Here is an 18511-nt window from a genome sequence, read left to right as displayed (position 1 = left end):
GAGAAACGAAAAAGGAGGGTGGGCGGCGAAGAGATACTGCAATTGCCTTCTAAAAATCTCCTAGCAGCCTACTTCGCTGAGCTTGCCCTCCTGTTGTCCTGGAAGTTTACAGGCTAAGAGAACAGTTATGTAACCAACATCAAGTTTAACTTAAATACACAAGGATTACCACAACCAACTGAAAACCTAAGAATTTCATATTTCACTACTGAAAACATTTTGGAAATTATTTCCTTTTGGAAGTATCAAACAATGCAGAGATTACGTACAAAATCCATTTAGGAATACTTTAATTTGAAAGCCTTGGTGAGTTAGGTAACATTCTTATGTTCAGTGTGTCTCAATATTATTTAGCAACATGATACAGACCTGTTTTGGATCTGCTTCCCTGTATATTTTATGTATTTAGTCTTCTCCATTAGCTTGGTGATTAGTGTATCAATGATCACTTTCTGGTTCTGAAAAGCTTCTTCTATAAACTGGTACCTGCAATAATCAGTGACTTAATGAACTATTTAAACATGAGAAAGAGGTTTGAACTACACTTACTAAAAAATAGACTGCACTCCAACAAAATCATCACTCCAGCTAAAAACACTGCTAAAAGACCAAGTTTAACACCAGGAAGCCCATAAAAGGCAAATATGCCTGATTTTGAAGTATTTTTCTTGTGTAATTATTTTCTTCATAGAAATTAAGAGTATTAGTTTTTGTGAGAGCCATTAAAGTGACATTTTAGATTTCCTCTGATAAATACTCTTCAGAGAGAAATGAATATTTCCCCTTTATGAAAGGTTTGGTCAGGTCCTCTTAAACAACCATCCTGTTCAACGGCAAACTGAGAATTATGTTTGACTATATAGTTACATAATATAGCCCCGGTGCTTTTAAGGGCTCTCTGTTTGAACAACTGCATAGCAAAGATTTCCATCTACAGTAGAACCTCAGAGATATGAACACCAGAGTTACAAACTGATGAGTCAACCACACCCCTCATTTGGAACCAGAAGTATGCAACAGCAGAGACCAAAAAAAAAAAAGCAAATACAGTACAGTACTGTGTTAAACGTAAACCAGTAAAAAAAAAGGGAAAACAGCATTTTTCTTCTGCACAGTAAAGTTTCAAAGCTGTATTAAGTCAGTGTTCAGCTGTAAACTTTTGAAAGAACCACCATAATGTTTTGTTCAGAGTTACAAACAACTTCCATTCCCAAGGTGTTTGTAACTCAGAGTCTACTGCAATTCAACTGCCAATAACGAAAGGCCCACACAGGGTTAGAAGCTGGAAGATCAAGATTCTATTTTCAACTTTACCAAAGACTTTCTTTAGCAAGACCTTTCAGTCAGTTAACTTCAGTTACTTCATGGGTCTTTTTGTTAAAAAATAATTTTGCATTTTAGCAGGAGCCCTGCTCAACAATATAACCGAGGCTAGTACTGCAACCAATTCAGAATTCGTTCAACATCTTTCATAAGGCATCAGCTACTAGTTGTATAAAAATACGTAATTTACTTTGGTACCTGTGCTCTTTGTGTTCCAGTAACTGGCAATCCCGGCATGTAAGTTTGTCACAGGTCTCGCAATAGAGCTTCAACTGTTCCTTTTTGTGGTAAGGGCAGAAAACAGGCCGCTGACTGTTCACACCAACTGCCTCTGTAGAAAAAAGGAGGATTAAAATTTCTATTAGCAAGTTAAAACAATCTTTATAGGCTTGGGTTAGAATGAGAAGTTGGTTAGTTTCCATATCTCCATTCTGTCTTCTTTGAGCAGGAATCCATTGTTCCATCTTGGAACTGTTGGACTTTTCTACTTTCTTCAAGTCTTGGAGGCAGACAAGAGATCTTCTCCCCCTCCAGTGCAGTAGCACTCCCATCCAACAGTTGGAGTATAAACATATGAGGTGCTAAAGCGATGACATTTCAAGCCAAACAGGTTGAAAATTTATACTTTGGCTTTGTTGTATCAAGTGTTTTCATGGGAGAACATCCATGAAACCCTTGGATTCTGTTCATCCAGTGCTGCCTTTGAACATAAAGCATGTCTGCTTTGTCTTGTGAATGGGACCCTTGAGTAGCTACCCTGCAAGTTCTGTCCATGAAGTAGTTGTATCCTTAGTGAACACTTATATTTCAGGAAGATCTTGATTAGAAGCTTGGAAGATAGTGGCCTTAATCCACCTGGATGAAGAAGGGGTGCAGAAGTAAGTACCACTAATAAAGCATTGGGCTTCCCCCACACGCTGAATTTTACCATTCTACAAAAGCTCTAGCTTCACAATGAGAGAGGCTTTAAGGACAAAGAGGACAAGGAAACTGACTCGCTTAAATGGAAGGTTAAATTTCTCTTACAAATGAAATGGGGAGCTTGCCTTTCAACCACCTTATCTGAAAAAAGTTTAAAGTAAGACTACTTGTTGCAAAGAAACCACAAAATATGCTAATTCTCTGATGGCCAAAAAGAAGACAAACGTTTGAGTTAGAAAAAGACAAGATCATTTTCCTGGTGACTTGAAGGGTTATTTAGTATGAGTGTGTAACACTTAATTGAGGCTCCATTGTTTCAGTTGGACAGTGGACTAGGGGGGTCTTTGACATGATGCTGCTTTCAGAAAATAGGAACATCACAAGTCCAGTCAAGTGCCCCCTTTTAGCCACTCACTGTGTGGTGATCCAGTTGCTGAATCCCTAGCTCTTTTGAGCATCCAGAAGTTTTAACAAAGGCTAGGCACTGCCTCTGTCTTGGGGTCCATAGGCACACTCTCAGGATGCAGACCGTCTGTCTCGCAAACTGTGCTGAGACCTCCACAGTCAAACAGCCTAGCCCATTACCAATGCTGACTCCTTAGAATCCCTCTTCCCCGTACCTCTCTTCCAGAACTCCAACCGAGAGCCTACTGGCTTACGCCCTCATGGGGACACGTGGTAGGTGTAACACTGCTCACACAGACAGACTTTGTACAAGACTAGACCACCACTGCTCTTTACTTAAGAGATAAAATAGAGTACATATCAAGAAAACACACATCCTGAACACAACACCCCTTGTTTTATTTCACCCTTCCCTTGGGAGTCCTTTGCAGTTTAGGTAAACTAGGTTCCCCCACCTATCCAGGCTCCTGAAGTAACTTCTCTCTGCTTGAGCTGCTAAAAATGGTCAAAAGACCCCAAACAGATCAGCTCCTACACTATGGATCATAAAGCACTTTATAAGGAAATTTCTTAGATTAGAAACGCTAAAGCCTCATTCTGAAGTAAGTTTTTCATCTGTGATGATTGAGGCTGGACAGCTCCAGAATTGGATGAACATCTATGGGATCTTTTAATTAACACAAAGAACCTGGAGAACAAACCTTTCTTATGATGGAACCAAGATTATTGCTCTAAGGGAAAGAAAATGCACTACAGAGTCTAGAAACCCTCATCTTTTCACATAGTCTTCAATTAGAAGAGGCAAACGACAAGTTAGAGAGGGTGGCTGCTGAAAGTCTATGAGAAGACCTTGTCTGAGAATCTTGACAATGTGTGGTATCAGCCCAGGTTAAGAAGGTACTTTTGGGCTTTCCTGCCACAGATCGGTGGGCTCAAATCAGCAGAGCTTATCTTGTAGAGAATCCTCTTCTGGAGAGGCCCCTCTGGCTGACTTGGGAAAGAATTCTTGGCCCCGGTGTTTTGAAAGGGATGAAAAGATTGGTGGTTCTGTGAGGACTGGAAATTGCAGAGAGATGAAGTGACCTGAACTCCAGCAAATGTCTTGACATTGGACCCGAATTAAATTATATCCAGACATCCAAAGAATTCTTAAGGACTTTGCTAGGGACGTGTCAAGCATTTTTACCCTTTGAAAGGGCAACTGAACCAGATTGCTTGTGGCAGTAGTGACCCTACCTAGAGGTGTGCGGTTCCAGGTTCTTCGACCAAGGTTTTGTAGGGGGAAAAAAAGATCTGGAGAAGAATCTGGTGATGTCACACGAAGCATTGAAGAGGAAAGTACTAGAGAGAATGGGTGATACTGAGATATGATATTGCTAACATATCTGTAGAAACCCTTCTTGTTACTCTTAACATCCCTTGCTAGCTGCAACTCCAATTGTGATTTGGCCTTCCTGATTTCACTCCTGCATGCCTGAGCAATAGTTTTGTACTCTTCCTTGGTCATTTGTCCAAGCTTCCACTTCTTGTAAGCTTCTTTTTTGTGTTTAAGATCAGCAAGGATTTCACTGTTAAGCCAAGCTGTTTGCCTGCTATATTTACCATTCTTTCTACACATCAGGACGGTTTGTTCCTGTAACCTCAATAAGGATTCTTTATAATACAGCCAGCTCTCCTGGACTCCTTCCCCCTCATGTTCTTCGAAGTATTCACCTGAAGACCCTCCTCTTGTCACCTGGAGATGAAGGTGAAGAGATCATGAAAAATTAGCTAATGATCTTGAAGGAAAAGAGCCCTCAGAAAGAGCTTCTGCAGACAGCTCTGTGACTGAGCATGGACTAGACGATGGAGGGATATCATCAGCATACCTATAGAGGGAGTTGAAGGCAGATTTGCACTGGAAACAAAACAATCACTTGCCTGACTCTGGGCCCCAGAAAAGTCAGAAAAACCAGTAGTTCTAAGCCTGACAAGGCAATGAATTCTCATGACAGAGAACCAACTAAAAACTGGCAGTTCTTCACAATATCTTGATAATAAAAGAACAGTCATTCACATTTTATTGTGCTCAAGTCACTCAGACCATGGCATCATACAGCTCAGGGGACTGATAATAGGAAACAGAATCTTTGACTTCTTACTCACTTGTTAAAACCAGACAAGAAAACCAGTAACCAGAACTTACCATCTAACAGCTGATCAGTAACCAATTCTAAATGAATTGGCAGTCTCAGTCTAGCTTCAGTGGACAAGTGTTAACAACATAAGAAATAATACCATACCATATGTTATTATACTGCACATGCTCAGTACCTGGAAAACTCAGATAATTTGTTAAGCACCTAAACCTGATGGCTGACAGTTAAACTTGGAACTCTCGTTACTTAACTAAAACAAGTTATAGCAAGGAAAGTTGAGAGCTAAACAGTACAGGAGGCAGTTAGTAGGGACTGAAAGAGAAAAAAATGAAAGTTTTTACTGCTTTTATCATCTCCCTGTGAGTTCAGCTGTATCCTAAAAAATAAATAAATCAAGATTATTAAATACAGTAGCTTTAAGCTTAGTTTTGAAGGTGAGTACCTGGTTTGAAAGCTACCCTTTGGCTATGAAGTACAAGAATAAGGGTAGCCAAGCTCATGTGCGTGCACGAGACATGGGGGGCTTGAGGAGACGACGAGAGAATGAGTGCAATCTGAACAGGCCAAATGTGTACAACAAACCTATTAAAATTTTAGAAAAATAACTTTGCAATAAATATATTTAAAGTCGCAAAAAAGTATAACAACCTTCTCCCTAATGTTTTCTTGGACTTCTAAGAAGTACTTTTCACAGTGCTTAACACACTGCCTCAAAAACAGTTTTAAAATCTTTTTAATATACAGTAAAATTATAAACTAAAGCTACATGCTTGAAAAGCAATAAGCAATGCCAGGATGTGAATTAGTAGCTAGAGGCACAATTCTTCAGCAGCTGAATGCCAAAGAAAAGCAGGAACCACCTACTGCTGCGTTCCCTGTGGTGGCTTATTGCAGTAAATTAAATGTTAATAGTTGGTAGAGCTCTACAGTGTGGGAGCTGACTGTTCGAAAGATTATCTCCTGTGCAGTCAATTTGGGAAAAGCTAGAAAATAGCTTAATACCATTTAGTGTGGAACAATATCTTAAGCATGGATTTTCCTCATTTTTCCTGATTCAAGTCTCTCTGGACCAAGCTCACACATAATGTAATCCCTTGATTTCAGTGGAGTTACACCAGGGATGAATTTATCCCTTCATGTTTAACAGGGTGAAGGGGGTTCTTAAATTTACACTAGAGTCCATATCCTCCTAAAGAAGTATACTGGCTTAAATAAAATTATCCAAGACAGATTTGCACCCAAAGTGAAGAAGAAAGCAAAATGTATTACCTGGTGATACTTCTTCTTTCTGTCTGACTGTATGGTCCTTTGTGAATTTAACCCTCTGGTGAGCTCTGATGCAGGTCTTGCATAACCATTCTACACACTCTACACAAAAACCATTGGCTTCTGCATTGTCTTCACAGCTTGTGCAGACCTGACAAGAAGGGGGAATACAAAACAGTAATTAAAATAAAACTGACAGATAACCTCAAGTTGTAAATGCATCTTGTGCATTATTTCTGGTGAGTCAAAAGGAAGAAAAATATGGTCTGAAGTACAGAACACATTACAGCTCTGTCCATTAGATACCCCCTTAACTATACAGAGTTTAAGGTGATTTTTCAAGAAAAAACTCATATAGCCAATAAAACACTTTTTAAAAAATGAATTAGCTAAAAATCAATTCAATTCCTTCTGTCTTGTACTATATATTTAGTAAACTGCTCTTGAGAAGTATTTAACTAAAGTAAGGCTGACTTTGAAAGATTTTCTATGCATCTAGTAGCATCCATTGGACTGGTTTGTCTTCCTAGAAATACGCTCATTAATCAGCACGAGTTTCTCCTCTACTACTACTCAAGAAACTAGAAACTGTTTAAATTGTAAATAAAACTAAATGGACTGAAGATAACACTTAGCTCCCAGATAATACTGGACATCTTCATAGCATTGTAGCAGTATTAACTAATCCTTACAACACCTCTCTGTCTGTACCTGTAATGGGATTTTTGGTATAATTTAGCACTGATGGTAACAATTATGGGTGTGCTAGTGTGGATAAGTCTCCATGTACTGTTTAACCCTATTCCAAGCAATAGCCTCAAGTTGTCTGGAACTCTATATTCACTAGAGCCCCCACTGGTGGTGTGGAACTAGTAGGAGCAACGAGAAAATGTTAGCAATAATCGCTATTGTAGACAAGGGTTAAGAGGAAGCAAGCATTTATATATGATGGTGAAGGTATGCTTTATATATGCTTAGAACTATCCCCATTTTACAGAAGGAGAAAACTAGGGCAAAGAGGTGAAATGACTTGCTTAAGACCATATAGCAAGTCAATGACCGGACAAGGATTTGAACTCGGGAGTTCCAAATTCCCAAAGCTATGACTGCTCTCCTAGATCATGTTGCCTCTCAAGCTAAGACTCTTCCAAGAAGGAAGTCAAGACAGGGATTGTGGATAATCTCCAAGTGAAAGCAAGAGGTTTCATTAAATGTTACACGCAAAGAAAAAAAAACTTGGCTCATGCCCTTTTTCTGATTCTTTGTGATAAAGGAGGCCAGAAAGACTTTAAAAAAAACAAAACAATTTTCTGCTAAGAATTCGGGTCCTATTCTAGGCTGCAAGATATGGAGAACTAAAAAAAAAAAAAAGTGATATCACAAGACCTTAGAAAATGAAAGGAACAATGGAGAGAGGAAGCAAGTTTTAGTCAGACTGTTTAAAACTTTCTATATGTTCTCCTTGACTCATGCATAACTTCAGTGACATTTTACATAAAGGAAGCATTGTTAAAGATTCGGCATCTTTAACTAAGAAGAGCTAGAACAGGCAAGTAAATATCCTTTTCTAACACCTTGTTAAAGGGGAGGGAAGAGAAGAGGTGAGATTTGACATTCCTTTTATTTCTAAAGTGCAAAACAAGCGGACATAAGAAAGAAAGAACAAAAAACAAACAAAAAAAACCTTAAAAATCTTTCAGGCATTCTTAGCAAGTAAACTTGTTACAAGCCAGAACATTTAAATGAGTTCAAAGGATTTCAGAAATGAAGTATCCTTCCTAGGATTCCAAGTTCTTTGCCACTCTTTCTGACATACTTTAAAGCTTTCTCAGCTGGTAAAAGTTGTTAGGGCTTGAAAGACCTACCAGTCCCTTCAAATGCTGTTCAATAACTGCCAAGCAGGCGCTGCCAAATGAACTAAAGCATCACCTCTCCTCCATGGGACAAAGCACATACTATCCTTTATTTGTGCAATGTCCTAAGACACCAAGGAAAAATCAGAGTTCTCAATTTATATTTAATTAAAAAACAAGGATCAGATGTGGTAAGTCATGTCCTCAAACAACTCTTATGTGGTAACCAGTTTTGTTTTAATCCATTTTCCATTTGAAAAAGACAAAAATGGGACTTTGTTAAAACTCACGGGAATTTTTCGGGGGGTGGTGTGGGTGGGGACCAAACCATGTCCTTAATGTTATTCAAAATGTCCTTTATTTTATTAATTAGGAGAAATGCTATGCTATGGCTTCTAAATTCTCTTGTCTTTTTCCTCTTGATCAAGATTAGAAGGTAGTTCTGTATTAACAATTATGCTTACAGGAAAAGCCTATAGCTACTCTACTTCCTCCTTACTAGTTATAATATTTGTAATAGCACAAGGCGATCATTCAGATCTTACGGGGGCTTCAATAAAAACTGAAGATACTCCTCGCATCACAGAAAGGTCCCTACATATATTTATCTTTGTACAGGATTGTTTCTATTCATAAAAAAATTAAAATTTACTTTTGAAAATCCAGGTAAGGCAACATCCTGTTAGAGACTTAGAAGGCCTTCACTGCAATCAGTGAAACTATATTTTAGGTAGCAAAGGGGTACAGCAAGCAAAAGTTTCCAGTTTAGGAAGAATGCCAAGAAGCAGGTAAATCTGGAGGACTATTCACTCACCAAGTGTTCCAAAATTTGCCAATCTTAATTGGTTGCATCTAATTGCCCACAACAGAAGATGAGAAAAAATATGAAACTAAGTATTCCAAAAAGTTTAGAAATGCCACTTCTTGGCATCTGTATTGTGTGTTGATCTAATGTGACTAAATGAACGAAAAATCACCAAGGACATTCGTTTATTTGAACGCTTCTCCCTTTCTCTGGGCACCCTCAACCACACATGGCTCCAAATATGAGCTGAGTATTCCAAAACCCACATACCGAAACTCCACCACTTCCCTTCTTCAACAGTATTTCATCAGCTCCCCCTCTCACAAACACAACGTGACAAAAAACAAACTCCGATTTTTCCTCCCAACCCTTCTACCCCCTTCACTATAATTAACAGCTCCACTATACTTCCATCACACAGGCTTGCTATGCTAGTGTCTATCAGACTTCTCTCTCCACTTTTTCCACTCCCAAAATCTAATCCTGTTGCTTCTTTTTTGACATCTCAAACAAAACCCATCCTCTCTTCTCCATTCCTACAACAAAACCCTTTATTATTCAACTCAATCATAGTAAGCAACATACCTGGTTATGTCCAACCTATACAAAAACACTTCTAAATAAAAGTGTCCTTTCCCTCTTCTGGTGCTGAACGCGGACAATAGGATACAGTAGTAAGCACAACATGGGTCTGATCCAGCGTGGCAATTCCCACATGGTTAATAGCTTCCTCTCCTTTTTCCAAATCAAAATCAAACTTAATTTTCACAAGGCCTTGCACAGCTCTACCTCACCTTTTATTTCTTTTCATCTCTAATTCTTCCTCTGCCTGTGCTCGTAATTATCTTAATTTATTCTGTCTCCTTCAAAGCTATCCTGTAGTCTTGGAACTCCTTCTTTCTCTTTGTACACAACACAGTCACCCTATTTATTTTCAAAACCTCAACATTCAATTACTTTCAGTAAGTCAGAGTGTCAAAAAACCCCAAAGGATCTGCACCTTCCTCTGCTCATTCAGCATATTTACATTAGGGTTACTCAGGGGTTGCCTGAAGATAAGACTAGCAATTGTTTATGGCACTACAGACATTCCCCTTCTCTCCCTCTGATATGCCCTCCAGGCTGGGCCCTTAATTCAGCCATGCAACAGCCAGGAAGACCCATTACACTGGAAGTATTCCTCAGGAACTTTCATTAACTTTATGCCTCCCTTCTGTTACTGAAGCTTGAAGGCACAGCCATGGATAGGGTAATAAGTCAAAGCCAGCTCTGAACACCCTGCTTTTTTTGAGGGGGAGGATGTTGACATTTTGATGGTTTCCCACTTCCCTTGTAATAAATTTATTGTTCAGGGAAGTCAAGAAGAGAATGCTCTCTTATCTTCCCCAGTTAAATTTTAAATTATGTTCCCAGAAGATGAGATTCTTTGCATTGTAAATGTTTCAAATAAGTCTTTCATTCATGGAATGGCTATATATCACAATAGGTTATCTGTAACAAGTAGTTCTTTGGAGGGTTTTATTAACATGACCCATTACCATTCTTACGTCTGGAATTGTTCTGTGAAGAGTAGGCTCCCCATCCCTTATGTACCTGTATGAAACGCAGCAGGAGTAAACAGTGGACTACTTAACACATATTATGATTTCTACTGCCTTCACAGTACAACTTGAAACAAACAAACTTTGCTCTTATTTGAAAGTTATATTTTTGAAAAATCTCCCTAAGCTAGAATAAACTGCTCCTTCTTCTTGATGTCATAGGTGTAAAAGCCAGTTTCAGAAAAGAAACACTGGGCTCAAGCCACTACCTCTTGTATAGCAGCCCTGGCTTGTCCTCGCCAATGGAAGTTTCTTGAAGAATACCTGACAAACTGTTAAATACAAAACTTAACTAAACAATGGGTGGATATCCATATAGGCAGAAAATATTTCCAGAAATCCAACTTTCATATAACAAAGTCTGTGATTATTTTCCTTTATGATCACTTTCTAGAGCAGATCCATTCAAACAAAACAGAACCGTGCATCAGTCTGGACTAATTTAAATCAAAGTGATATAAATCAGCAAACAGGAAACTGATCTAAATCACAGATTTTAATCATGATTTCCATTTCTATTTTTTAGTTCTTTTCCTACAGAAAGATTGGTTCTCATTCATTGGTAACCATTAAAACATGTCATTTGCCACCAAAGATAGCTTTTACACAAATTACGCACTTTATACTACATTTGGTGATTCTTTATACTAAACCAGCAGGATACACTATATGTATACACATTTATTTAAGCAATTATGTAGCTTAATTTACCTTTATTCAGATTTCTAATGTAATCAAAAAAATCTAACATTCACCCTTTTTCTAGTAACTGATTAATATTTTATGTGGGGTTTGTGTAAAGCTCCATTTAGATAGAAATTCAAATTCAATTAAAAATACACATAGTATTTTAATTTTTCTTATTAAATCCATACTGGATACATAAGAAAAAGGTTTATCAAAATGTGTGTCATTTAAAACTGATTTATTAAACAAAAGGAAGTATTATCTGTAGTTAATGAATTCAAATGATTTTTTTCCAGTCACCATGTCCCTCAAGTTTCAGAGTAAAAGCCGTGTTAGTCTGTATTCACAAAAAGAAAAGGAGTACTTGTGGCACCTTAGAGACTAACCAATTTATTTGAGCATGAGCTTTCGTGAGCTACAGCTCACTTCATCGGATGCATACTGTGGAAACTGCAGAAGACATTATATACACAGAGACCATGAAACAATACCTCCTCCCACCCCACTCTCCTGCTGGTAATAGCTTATCTAAAGTGATCATCAAGTTGGGCCATTTCCAGCACAAATCCAGGTTTTCTCACCCTCCGTCCGTCCCCCCCCCCGCCCCCCCCCCCCACAAACTCACTCTCCTGCTGGTAATAGCCCTTCCAAAGTGACCACTATCCTCACTGTAGCTCACGAAAGCTCATGCTCAAATAAATTGGTTAGTCTCTAAGGTGCCACAAGTACTCCTTTTCTTTTTGCGAATACAGACTAACACGGCTGTTACTCTGAAACCTATCCTCACAATGTGTATGAAAATCAAGGTGGGCCATTTCCAGCACAAATCCAAGTTGAACCAGAACGTCAGGGGGAGGGGAGGGGGGGTAGAAAAAAACAAGGGGAAATAGGCTACCTTGCATAATGACTTAGCCACTCCCAGTCTCTATTTAAGCCTAAATTAATAGTATCCAATTTGCAAATGAATTCCAATTCAGCAGTTTCTCGCTGGAGTCTGGATTTGAAGTTTTTTGTTGTAAGATAGCGACCTTCATGTCTGTGATTGCATGACCAGAGAGACTGAAGTGTTCTCCGACTGGTTTATGAATGTTATAATTCTTGACATCTGATTTGTGTCCATTTATTCTTTTACGTAGAGACTGTCCAGTTTGACCAATGTACATGGCAGAGGGGCATTGCTGACACATGATGGCATATATCACATTGGTGGATGTGCAGGTGAACGAGCCTCTGATAGTGTGGCTGATGTTATTAGGCCCTTTGATGGTGTCCCCTGAATAGATATGTGGGCACAGTTGGCAACGGGCTTTGTTGCAAGGATAGGTTCCTGGGTTAGTGGTTCTGTTCTGTGGTATGTGGTTGTTGGTATTTGCTTCAGGTTGGGGGGCTGTCTCTAGGCAAGGACTGGCCCAAGATTTGAGAGAGTGTTGGGTCATCCTTCAGGATAGCTTGTAGATCCTTAATAATGCGTTGGAGGGGTTTTAGTTGGGGGCTGAAGGTGACGGCTAGTGGCATTCTATTATTTTCTTTGTTAGGCCTGTCCTGTAGTAGGTGACTTCTGGGAACTCTTCTGGCTCTATCAATCTGTTTCTTCACTTCCGCAGGTGGGTATTGTAGTTGTAAGAATGCTTGATACAGATCTTGTAGGTGTTTGTCTCTGTCTGAGGGGTTGGAGCAAATGCGGTTGTATCGCAGAGCTTGGCTGTAGACTATGGATCGTCTGGTGTGGCCTGGGTGAAAGCTGGAGGCATGTAGGTAGGAATAGCGGTCAGTAGGTTTCCGGTATAGGGTGGTGTTTATGTGACCATTGTTTATTAGCACTGTAGTGTCCAGGAAGTGGATCTCTTGCATGGACTGGACCAGGCTGAGGTTGATGGTGGGATGGAAATTGTTGAAATCATGGTGGAATTCCTCAAGGGCTTCTTTTCCATGGGTCCAGATGATGAAGATATCATCAATATAGCGCAAGTAGAGTAGGGGCATTAGGGGACAAGAGCTGAGGAAATGTTGTTCTAAATCAGCCATAAAAATGTTGGCATACTGTGGGGCCATGCGGGTACCCATAGCAGTGCCGCTGATCTGAAGGTATACATTGTCCCCAAATGTAAAATAGTTATGGGTAAGGACAAAGTCACAAAGTTCAGCCACCAGGTTAGCCGTGACATTATCGGGGATAGTGTTCTTGACGGCTTGTAGTCCATCTTTGTGTGGAATGTTGGTGTAGAGGGCTTCTACATCCATAATGGCCAAGATGGTGTTATCAGGAAGATCACCGATGGATTGTAGTTTCCTCAGGAAGTCAGTGGTGTCTCGAAGGTAGCTGGGAGTGCTGGTAGCGTAGGGCCTGAGGAGGGAGTCTACATAGCTAGACAATCCTGCTGTCAGGGTGCCAATGCCTGAGATGATGGGGCGCCCAGGATTTCCAGGTTTATGGATCTTGGGTAGTAGATAGAATATCCCAGGTTGGGGTTCCAGGGGTGTGTCTGTGCGGATTTGATCTTGTGGTTTTTCAGGAAGTTTCTTGAGCAAATGCTGTAGTTGCTTTTGGTAACTCTCAGTAGGATCATAGGGTAATGGCTTGTAGAAAGTGGTGTTGAAGAGCTGCCGAGCAGCCTCTTGTTCATATTCCGACCTATTCATGATGACAACAGCACCTCCTTTGTCAGCCTTTTTGATTATGATGTCAGAGTTGTTTCTGAGGCTGTGGATGGCATTGTGTTCTGCACGGCTGAGGTTATGGGGCAAGTGATGCTGCTTTTCCACAATTTCAGCCCGTGCATGTTGGCGGAAGCAGTCTATGGAGAAGTCCAGTCTGCTGTTTCGACCTTCAGGAGGAGTCCACCTAGAATCCTTCTTTTTGTAATGTTGGTAGGGAGGCCTCTGTGGATTAGTATGTTGTTCAGAGAAAACCTGGATTTCTGCTGGAAATAGCCCAACTTGATGATCACTTTAGATAAGCTAAAAATGATTAGAGGTCTGGAACACATGACTTATGAGGACAGGCTGAGGGAACTGGGATTGTTTAGTCTGCAGAAGAGAAGAATGAGGGGGGATTTGATAGCTGCTTTCAACTACCTGAGAGGTGGTTCCAAAGAGGATGGTTCTAGACTATTCTCAGTGGTAGAAGATGACAGGACAAGGAATAATGGTCTCAAGTTGCAGTGGGGGAGGTTTAGGTTGGATATTAGGAAAAACTTTTTCACTAGGAGGGTGGTGAAACACTGGAATGGGTTACCTAGGGAGGTGGTAGAATCTCCTTCCTTAGAAGTTTTTAAGGTCAGGCTTGACAAAGCCCTGGCTGGGATGATTTAATTGGGGATTGGTCCTGCTTTGAGCAGGGGGTTGGACTAGATGACCTCCTGAGGTCCCTTCCAACCCTGAGATTCTATGATTCTATGACTTTATGGTGCACACATGACACTGTATAAGGTGTGCTGTCGGCTCTCCCCACCCTCAGTTCCTTCTTGCCAGAAACTCCAACAGTGGGGAACGGGGGTGAATCATGGAATGGACATGAGCAACACATCTCACAGAACAGCAGTTATGGAAAAGGTAACTGTCTTTTCTTCAAGTGCTTGCTCATGTCCATTCCATGTTAGGGGACTCCCAAGCAGTACCATCGGAGGTGGACAGGAATTCACGGGTGTGCAGATTGCAACCGTGCTCTGCCGAACCCAGCGTCGTTTCTAGCTTGCTGTGTGATGGTGTAGTGTGCTGTGAACCGAAGACCATGTCACAGTCCTGCAAATGTCCTGGACGGGGACATGCGCCAGGAAGGCCACAGAGGACGCTTCAGCTCCCATCGAGTGGGCCTTCACAATAGGCAGCAGTTGGACCTGTGCTAGCTCGTAGCAGGTCCAGATACAGGAGGTAATCTGATTAGAGATCCTCCAAGAGGACACTGGAGGGCCCTTCATCCTATCCGCTGTCGCAATGAAGAGCTGGGTCGACCTGCGGAAGGGTTTGGTACTCTTGAGGTAAAACACTAAGGGACGCCAAACATCCAAGGCACGCAGCTGCTTCTCCTCAGCGGTCTTGTGCGGCTTAGGGCAGAATACCAGGAGAAAGATATCCTGGTTGACATGGAAGGAGACCACCACCTTTGGCAGGAAGGCCAGATGGGGTTGCAGTTGTTCCTTGTAGGACACTGTATATGGCAGCTCCAAGGTGAGAGCTTTAATCTCCGACACCCGTCTCGCCAACGTCACTGCAACAAAAAAAGGCGGCCTTCCACAACAGGTAGGAAGGGGAGAAAGAGCCCATGGGCTCAAAGGGCAGTCCTGTGAGCTTGGCAATGACCAGGTAGAGGTCTCATTGCAGGATTGGGTCCCAAATCAGAGGGAAGAACCTCTCGAGGCCTTTCAGGAACCTGATCAACATTCCATGTGAAAACACCAATCTTCCCTGGATCGGCGGGTGAAGAGCCACAATGGCAGCCAGGTGGATCTTGACAGAAGAAAGGGCATGGCCCTGATTCTTCAGGTGAAGCAGGTAATCCAAGATGGACTGCAGAGATCAGCGCGTCGGGGAGCTGCTACACTCAGATCTCCAGCGGGAGAACCTCATCCACTTGGCCAGGTAAGTCGCTCTAGTGGAAGACTTTCTACTCTCTAGGAGGACCTGCTGTACCCTACTAGGGCAGGTCCGCTTTTCTGGGTTTAACCACGCAACATCCACACCATGAGGTGGAGAGGGGGCAAGGAGGTGACCATGATCCAACGAAAGAAGGTTCAGGCGGTTGGGTAGTGAACACAGGGTGGCTACTGCGAGGTCCATCAGCGTGCTGAACCAATGTTAGCAGGGTCATGCTGGGGTGATCATGACGACTCAAGCCCTGATTCTCTTGATTTTTGACAGGATCCTGATGATGAGAGGGATCGGTGGGAAAGCATACATCAGCTCCCCAGACCACAACAGAAGAAAGGCATCAGAGCGTGCCCTTGCCAAGGCCCTGCAGAGAGCAAAACTGATAACACTTCCTGTTCTTTCTGGTGGCACACAGATCCACTTAGGGAGTTCCCCACTTCTGAGTTGAGTGACCACTCGTGGTGAGAGCAGAAGGACCTGCTGAGGTGATCCACTAGCGTATTCCTTACGCAGGGGAGGTGAAAGGCTTCCAGATGGATCGCATGATGGATGCAGAAATCTCACAAGCGGAGTGCTTCTTGGCAGAGAGCTGAGGAGCAGGCTCCCCCTTGCCTGTTGATGTAGAACATCGAGGCCGTGTTGTCCATCAGCACTTGCACCACTTGGCCCGTCAACTGTGGCAGGAAGACTGTGCAGGCTAAACTGACTGCTCTGAGCTCTTTGACGTTGATATGCAACGTCAGCACCTCTGGGGACCACGTCCCTTGGATCTGCAATGTGCAGAGATACGCTCCCCAACTGAGGTCCAAGGCATCTGATATCAACGAGACGGAGGACTGTGGGTTGTCAAATAGCACTCCTTCGAGGACTGCCCCTGGGTCGGTCCATCACTGTAGAGAGAAGCGACTACCCTTGGCGGGATGGTGATGATCTTCTCCAGGTGATCTCTGGACGAGTTATAGACCATTGACAGCCACTGCTGAAATGTGGCCCTTGGGCACACCCTTAAAATGCCTGCTTAACCCCTGGCTGGGTGCGAGTGGATCCGGACTGCGCCAAAGTAGTGGGCTGCTGGCCCTGTTGGCACTTGTAGCCCTTGTTCTTTTTTCGGAAGGGCTCTGATCTAGGCTGGCTGTCCAGCCACTAAAATGGCTGCGGCTTTAAACGCTTTCTCTGTGGGCCCGGGGTGTAAAGGCCCATGGTCTTAAGCGTAGTGCACGAGTCCTTTAGCCCATGTAGTTTACTGTCTGTCTGTTCTGCAAACCGGGCTTGACCATCAAACGGGAGGTCCTGGATGGATTGTTGGACCTCCACCGACAGGCCCGAGGACTGACCCCTTCTCATTGATATGGCGGAGGCCATGGTCCGTGCCACAGAATCAGCCGCGTCTGAGGCCACCTGCAGTGCTGCTCTCGCCACTCCCTTTCCCTTCTCCAGGATCACCTGGAACTCCTTTCTGGGGTCCTCCGTGAGGGAGTCGGAGAATTTGGGTAGGGATTCACAAATATTAAAATCATAGCGGCCCAGCAAGGCCCGATAGTTCGGTACCCTCAGCTGCAGGCTTGAGGATAAATAAATTTTTCTTCCAAATAAATTGAGCTTTATTGCTTCTTTATTCTTGGGAGTCACACCTGGTTGATCCTGTCTTTTCCGCTCGCTGACTGCTGAGACCACCAGTGAGCTTGGGGCAGGGTGGGTATACAGATATTCATACCCTTTAGTGGGCACATAATACTTGTGTTCTGATCGCTTGGAAATTGGGGGTAGCAAGTAGGGGGTCTGCCACTGGGACTTCGTAATCTTGGCCACCCCTTTGTGCACCGGCAATGCCACCCTCGCTGGGGCTGACGAAGTGAGGACATCGAAGAGAGCCCAAGGGCTCCTCCAGTTCCTCAGCCTCTAGCCCCAAATTAGAGGTGACCCTCTTCAAAAGCTCTTGATGAGCGCTGGCATTGTCCTTAGGGACCGGAAGCGGGGGTCCGGCTATCGCCTCATTGGCTGATGAGGAGGAGGATGCAGGTGCAAGTAGGTACCGCCATCCCTGAGATCTGATCTACAGGACCTTCCTCCCCAGCAGGTTGCACCTGAGGGGTCCCATGGATGGTGACCTCTGCCTCCCCATGGGGGTGGGAGACCATGGCAGAGGGTTTGTTGGAGACTCCCAACACCAATTTGCACCCTTGGGATGGCCACGATGGCCCTAGCGGTACCGCAGGGAGAACTGGCGCTCTGGAGGGAGGGCCTTGTCCTGGTGGTAGGGACTCCTGGCTCGACTCAGAGCCTCACAAGGATGGGCCATGTTACGGAGATCTCAACCGCACCAAGATCAACCAGGCACCTCAGTTCTGGCGGTGTTTGCCCCCATGTTCTGAGTGGGATCTGTATGAGGGAGACGATCGTCCTCATCGAGAACCCGGAGACTGGCGTTGGCGCTCAGTGGAACCGTGACGGTACCCCAGCAATCAATGCTGAACGTTTGGGTTGTGTCTGATGGAACAGCCCCAGGGCAGGCTTATCCCTGGATTTGGAAGCTGCTGTGCCTGGTGTGGGTGGCACTGGGAGGAACATGATCTCCTGCGTGGCCTGCAGGGCTTCCGGGGTCCAGGGTACCACCATGTGCTGGACTCTGCTGTCACTATCTGGGGTAGAAGGCACATCCCAGGATGGGCTAGCCTGCTCAACCACAGCTGGGGCCCAACTCCCTGTCAAAGGTGACGGGCTGCCTCTCACGGGTTTCTACTCTCCTCTGCCCTCTCCTTGTCCTCGCGGGGAGCAGAACAACCTCTTCCCATCTTCTTCCTCTTCCCCGTCGGTACCAGGGAGGGGTATCGACGCTGGTCCAAAAATGGTGCCAGTGGCACACTCCACACTGAGGCTGCGATGCTGGGTGCAGAGTCCGACCTGGATGGTTCTGGTGTTAACACA

The 18511-nt window shown here is 43.2% G+C and overlaps 1 protein-coding gene across 6 annotated transcripts in view; it reads right to left on the bottom strand.

Annotated features, from left to right (window-relative positions):
* The window catches only part of TRIM24 (tripartite motif containing 24), a 138121-nt gene that overhangs the window by 51418 nt on the left and 68192 nt on the right, over positions 1 to 18511 (bottom strand). For 4 of the 6 annotated variants that reach the window (XR_012156085.1, XM_073322713.1, XM_073322728.1 and 1 more), the window contains exons 3-5: positions 6057 to 6204; positions 1522 to 1654; positions 370 to 486 (exon numbers count right to left, since the gene is read on the bottom strand). Coding sequence is in view for 5 of the 6 variants with exons in the window: in XM_073322713.1 (XP_073178814.1) it covers positions 370 to 486; positions 1522 to 1654; positions 6057 to 6204 (398 nt within the window). In the remaining variant the exon portion in view is untranslated. Of the gene's footprint in view, positions 1 to 369; positions 487 to 1521; positions 1655 to 4251; positions 4357 to 6056; positions 6205 to 18511 lie in introns of those variants that run through there. The other 2 variants (XM_073322753.1, XM_073322739.1) reach the window with 2 other exon arrangements.

Source organism: Lepidochelys kempii, chromosome 1 (genome assembly GCF_965140265.1).
Source record: "Lepidochelys kempii isolate rLepKem1 chromosome 1, rLepKem1.hap2, whole genome shotgun sequence".
Taxonomy (NCBI): Eukaryota; Metazoa; Chordata; order Testudines; family Cheloniidae; genus Lepidochelys; species Lepidochelys kempii.
Note: the sequence above shows the minus strand (reverse complement) of the source record. Positions and strands in the feature narration are given on the sequence as shown.